Source organism: Octodon degus, unplaced genomic scaffold, assembly GCF_000260255.1.
Source record: "Octodon degus isolate 3935 unplaced genomic scaffold, OctDeg1.0 scaffold00087, whole genome shotgun sequence".
Classification (NCBI taxonomy): domain Eukaryota; kingdom Metazoa; phylum Chordata; class Mammalia; order Rodentia; family Octodontidae; genus Octodon; species Octodon degus.
The window spans coordinates 10,317,734-10,324,162 of NW_004524663.1; the positions used below are offsets into that span (position 1 = coordinate 10,317,734).

Here is a 6,429-nt window from a genome sequence, read left to right on the forward strand (position 1 = left end):
GTACTGGGGATTAAACTCAGGAGCTTGCACTTGCCAGGGAAGCACTTATTCTACTGAGCTATCTCCCCAGCCCTAGAAAATGCTTGCTTAGATTTTCTTCTACTAAATCCAAACACATATGCAATAAATGAAAAATTAATAGCAAAATTTAGTATCAAAATTTAATACCAAGATTTAGTATCAAAATTTAAAACTTCTCTGGTTCAAAGAATGTTATCAAGAAAATAAAATATAATCCAAAGAATGGGAGAAATTATCTGTAAATCATACATCTGACAGGGACTTATGTCTAGAATACACAAAAATTACTTGCAACTCAATTTTAAAAAAAAAAGCCTAATTAAAAAGTATACAAAAGATCTGGCCAGGGAGATGGCTCAGTGGAATAAGCGCTTCCCTGGCAAGCGCAAGGGCATGAGTTCAATCCCTGGTTCCGCAAAAAAAAAAAAAAAAAGTATACAAAAGATCTAAGTTGCCATTTTCCAAAGAATACTTGACATCATTATCTACCAAGAAATATAAATTAAAACAACTGTAAGATACTACCTCATACCCACAAGCACCCACACCAGTGAAGATGACACAATAACAAATATTGATGAAGACGTGGAAAATGAAATGTTCATACATTTCTTGTGGACTGTAAAATTATTCACTGCTTTGGAAAATAATATAGGAGTTCCTTATAAGGTTAACTATATAGTTACTAGATGACCCAGCAATTCTACTTCAACATATATGTAGCTAGATGGATAGATAAGTAGATACAGATATATAAATATATAGATTTATCTTTGAGAGAAATTAAAACATATGTCTACACAAAAAATTGTGCACAAATATTCATAGCATAATTATTTATCATAGCCTAAAATTCTAAGCAACTCAAATGTCCAACAACACATGAGAAGTATAGAGCCAAAGATGTAGCTCACTGACACAAGCACTTGCCTGGCAAATGCAAATGCAAGATCCTGAGTTCAATTCCTGACACAAAAAAGAAAATGAAAATGAAAAATAAAGTACAATACATTCATTCAATGAATATTATTTGACCATTAAAAGAAATAAAACATTGGTCCACAATATAACTTCATCTAAGGTATGTTAAGTGAAATAAGACAATCACCAAACACCACATTTTATATAATCTCATCTATGTGAAACATCCCAAATAAGCAAATCTATAGATAGATCCATGTTTGTGTTTTAGGAATAGAAATTTACTACTTACGGGTACAGGGTTTCTTTCTGTGGGGATGAAAATATTCTAATTGATTAAATTATCTTAATGTGGTGATTGTTGGACACGTCTATGAATACATGAAAACTACTTAAAAATTTTTTAAAACTAAGTAAGATCATACCATCCAGTGAGTCCCAGCTATATTAATAGACTCAAAACCTTGGTTCCACTTACTATAGATTTCCTTGACTACAAATAGGAACCAAACATTGAAGTATCACAGTTTAGAAACTACCAGAATTTTGGACCTGTGAATTACACATAATAGCTTTTTTATCTTAATTTATGCAAGCACCTACTTTCTAAAAGGTCTGCTACAGCTCCAGGATCTATTGCATTTTCAAATACCTGCACAGAAAAAATAGGGAAAAGTAAATTTTCTAAGTTTGATTAATAGGTACTTATGGAAACTAAAGATATGCTTGCAAATAATTAGCATATGTAAAATTCAGCCATATAATATTTCAGGACTCAACAGAAGCACTTTTAATAAGAGTATGGATAAAACACAATATCCAACTGCGTTTCTACACCACTGAATTTATCTCCCCAGCCTCTAGGAGTTAGCCAACATGCTTAAAATGTCATCACCTTGAACTAGTTTTACCACCTGTTGCTAAAAGGACATCTCTCACCAATCTCAGAGTCTTGTAACTAGAAAAACACTGCATGCAGTAGATACTCATTAAACGTTGGCTGACTGGGTTCTCTTCCCAAACAACTGGTTGTGTTAAGGAGGAACATAAACAGAAATTCTGCCTACCTGTATAACAAAAGAAAACCGAAGTGCTAGCAGTTAGACTCCTAGAGAATCCCATGAAGTTTTAAATGTATAATGAAACAAAAGAAAAACTCTGTGATAACTCTAGCCATTGCCAAATCTATCTATTTTGTCCTTGAAATAAAAGGTTCTGGGATGGTATTGAAAAAAAAGATTCATCAAGTAAAAGCCTCTTCTGTAAACCCTATTTAGAACCATGTGGGAAGCAACAGTTTTCACCAGTTTAATGTCAGGTTGTAAAGTTCTAATATACAAACCCTTACTGAAAGTAGAACCATTGTTTTGTTTGTTTGTTTGTGGGTTTTTGTTGTTGTTTGGGTACTGGAGATTGAACTCAGGACCTTGCACTTGCCAGGCGGCACTTAGGCCACTGAATTTATCTCCCCAGCCCCTAACTTTCTGATTTAAATGTATTTAAATTTAAGCATGGTTAAAAATCTGCCCTTGGATCCAAAGTCAGGTCTGCCTTGAAGACAAAAATGGAGACTACCCCCTCTAAGGCATTTTTGTCTCACTGACTTGGGTTTATTAAGCAAATCTCGGTAATTTTTACCTAAATTACTTCAATAATTGCGTTCTTTGCCTTTGCTAATTGTTAAGGGTTGAACTGTGTCACCCTCAATATTCATAGGTTGAACTCTTAATGCCAGCATCTTAATATCTGACCTTATTTCCAGAAAGTCATTCTGCATGTAATTAGTTAAATTAGAATGAGGTCACAGTAGAGTAGGTTGGACCCCTACCCAAATATTATGGAGTTATTATTTTAAAAAGGATACTTGAAGCATAGAACTGTTAAGAGTAGACAAAATAAATTCAACATTTTATATGCACAAAGAATGATTCATGAACCAAGCACCACTGAGAATCAGAAAAGGGTCAGTGGGCTCCATTGTTATAAAGTAGACAGAGAGATCCTATAGGCTGATGTAGAAACAGAACAAAGAAAATCTGGTTAGAATAGGAAAGCCCATTAGAAGTGAATTAAGTTTCTGATTGGTAAAGTTCCTAGTCAGAGGTTGGTTGGCAGTCTTTAGTCTTCTTTTATAGTTTACTTATAAAGAAATTTAAATTACTGGAGGTATTCCAGCTTAATAACTCTCTACCTTTTCGAAGTATTTTTAACAACATGCACTGGAGTTGTATTGCCACAAGCCAAGGAACTACCAGAAACTAGGAGATGGTCCTAGAACAAGATCTCTCCCTAGTCCAGTGGTGGAGAACCTATGGCATATATACCACAGCAGGCATGCAGGGTCCTCTCCACAAGTACACGGCCATATTCCCCAAGCATCCAAACATTAGATAACAGCAAACACATAGGGGTCATGCCCATGCTCAGAAAGGAGTAGCGGCACCAAGGGATGATGTCCTCAGCCGCTACTCATTAGCCACAACTCATTGCATGCCTGGTCAGTGTACTGCCAAGGAGAGAGATGGAGAGGGAGGGAGAGAGAGAGACGGAGAGGTAGAGGGATAGAGGGATGGAGAGATGGAGAGACAGAGAGAGACAGAGAGATGGAGAGGAAGAGAAAGAGACAGACAGGCAGAAAGACAGAGAAGAGAGACGAAGAGAAATATATATTTGCTTGGATTTGGCTGAGTTTTAACATATTCATTTTATTAACACAAGAGTTTAGCTTGGAGTTTTCTTATGAAAAAATGAAATTTAATATCTAAGATTTAGCATTAATCTAATTAGGAGACTAATGGACTGGGGCTATAGCTCAGCAGCACCATGTCTGCCTGGCAAGTGTGAAGTCAAGTTTAGTTCCTGGTACCAAAAAAAAAAAAAAAGACTGAGATTCTTTTAATATTGTGCTATTCTTCTAACATATTTGGATCTACATCATCACATTTAGTTGTTTATGAAAATAAGAGCAAAGATATATGTATTTGTTTCATTTTTTGCAGAAGTGCCTAAAAGGTAGGAAATGCACTCAGATGCCATTTTCAGAGAAAGCCAAAAGCTGGTGGACAGTGGAACATTGCCCCCTTGCACTGTTGGTCAGTAAATTCAAGAAGAACCTGAGCTGGAAACCACTGCCATAGATTCTTGATTCAAGACATATACAACGCTTTAGTGCTAATAGTGTTAGCTATTTTTAGTATAGGGATAGATTTGTATTTTTAGTATAGGGATAGATTTGTATTTTAAAAAAAAATTGTGTTTCTGTAGACTCCCAAGTCTTGAACACAAAAATATGACTATAGAAGAAAAAAAAAAAAAAAAAGCAAAACTGAGAACAGTGGAAGATCATTCCAGAAGGCCTACAAAGAATCATTTGGAGTGACTGAACGCAATGAGGAATATATATGTATTTTGTATAGTGTAAATGTTGTGTGTCACACATCAAGTGTCAGATAGCACTTTGACACCAATCATAAAAGTGTTGCAAAACTTGGTGGAACTGAAAGCAGTTTCTTAAGGAAAAACTGAGGCAATATTCCCAGTATCTTAGTTTTTGCAACCATTTTTCTAACACAAATCATCTGATAACTACAAACTTTCAAATTTCACCATCATAGCAAAACATGGTAAGACCTGCTCTGATGGGGACTTTATCAAACTGGCCACATTATCTGGGAAAAGATGATGTCACTTCTGTTACGTGACATGCAAGAGATGTCACTTAACAGAAAACACCATTAAAGACTGAGTCCTATGAGTGACAAGTGATGTTAGCAGCTCAACACTGACTTAACAAAAGGCAGCCTGTTACTGCATGTGGTTATAGAAAGCCAAGACGCAAATAATGACACAAGGCTAGCAGCAATATATCATGCTACAAGGCTAGCAGTAATTTTGTATTACACTGGTGGTGACATCATGAGAGAAGAGCTGGAAAAACTGGTGTCTCTGCCCGGAAGAACACATGGGATAGAGATACCTAATACTTTGATGGAGGTTTTTCATCATAAGACCAAAAAAAAGTGGTTTCAATTACTAGTGATAGGGCTCCTTGAATGGTGAGGGCAACATCTGGTTTCATACAATTCCTTAAAGAAGCCAAACATCCAGTCATTCAGTGTCACTGTACTACACATCAAGAAGCTCTCTGTGCCAAGGAAAGCAGTAAGAAAAATTGGGTGATATTATCAAAGATAACCCCAAAAATGTGAATCACATCACGGCTAGTACTTTTTTTTTTCCAATCAGATTTTATTGGGACACTTAGATATACATAAGGATCACATTCATCTTAGAGAATCTGTAGCTCTGTACTCTGAATTTTCACCAGTTTCAAGCACTTCTTGGTGAGGGTTAGGCATAGTACAATACTTTGCTTATGTACAATAATGTCCAGCACTTAGGTAGAGGATGAGTCCTGAAGAGATTTATGGCCTGCTTGGATGAAATTAGACTGTTGATAAATGAAAAAGGACAAGAATATCCACGACTCACTGATATGACCTTACTTAATAAATTAATGTTTTTACAAACTTTATACTTCAATGTACAAAAAAAAAAAAAAAAAAAAAAAAAGGCAAGGTATGAGGAAAACAGTAGAGAAGATATTCTGTCATATCAAAACATTTGAGAGAAAACTTCAGGTTTCAAAAATGCCCTTTAAAGTGGGCAGCTGAAATATTTTCCAAATGTATTTAGAAAATTCTACACTTGCAGTCAACTGTACAAGCCATCAGGAAATCAACAAGGTATTTTCTAGCATTACAACAGCTGCAAAGGAGATTTTGAGTAACAGATTTTTGCAGTTCCATGAATGAAGACAACCCTATTTTCTTAATTCTCCAGACAGAAGCAAATTTGAAGAGCTTGATCTTTCCTGCTTATATTGGTTAGACTGCGACCGAAATTTCAAGGAAGTTTTATGTGGAAAAATGAACACTGATCTGTGTACAATACTTGAGAAGACAGGAGTGTAAAGGGTACCAAGGACAGCATAGTCAGTAGTTCTGAAAATGAAATTCTTAAAGTGTGGCCTTCCCTGGCAACCAATTTGGTCAATGAAGGCACTTGGGATTGCTTTTCTTACTTTGTTTGGATCAACTTATAGTTATTGAGCAGCTGTGTTCACCTTTGAATTACATCAAATCAGACACAAGAAACAGACTAACAAATAACCTGAGTGCCACATCTATTGCTCTCAAACTAACCGAGTAGGAGACAAAGTTCAACATATTATCAGCATGCATAAGAGCAAAGATCTTTGTTTTTATATTTTTCTGCTGGATGATTAAGACCAAGATAAAGCAAGACCTATGAAACAAGAGTTGTAGCTTTTGGATCTGACCATCCAGCAGAAAAGTATAAAAACAAAGTATAAGAAGTAGGGGCTGGGGAAATTGCTCAGTGGTCTAAAGCACCTACTTAGAACAAGCTTAGCAAAGCACAAGGGACCGAAGCTCAATCCCCCAGCACCACATGCCAGCCAGCCCC

The 6,429-nt window shown here is 35.9% G+C and overlaps 1 protein-coding gene across 9 annotated transcripts in view; it reads right to left on the reverse strand.

Moving 5' to 3' along the window:
- Spata6l (spermatogenesis associated 6 like) overlaps positions 1 to 6,429 on the reverse strand; it is a 99,400-nt gene that overhangs the window by 76,219 nt on the left and 16,752 nt on the right. For 7 of the 9 annotated variants that reach the window (XM_023721910.1, XM_023721908.1, XM_023721906.1 and 4 more), the window contains exon 3: positions 1,546 to 1,594. The exons of the other annotated variants lie outside the window; for them this stretch is intronic. In XM_023721910.1, the coding sequence (XP_023577678.1) occupies positions 1,546 to 1,594 (49 nt within the window). The remainder of the gene's footprint in view (positions 1 to 1,545; positions 1,595 to 6,429) is intronic. 9 annotated transcript variants of the gene reach the window in all.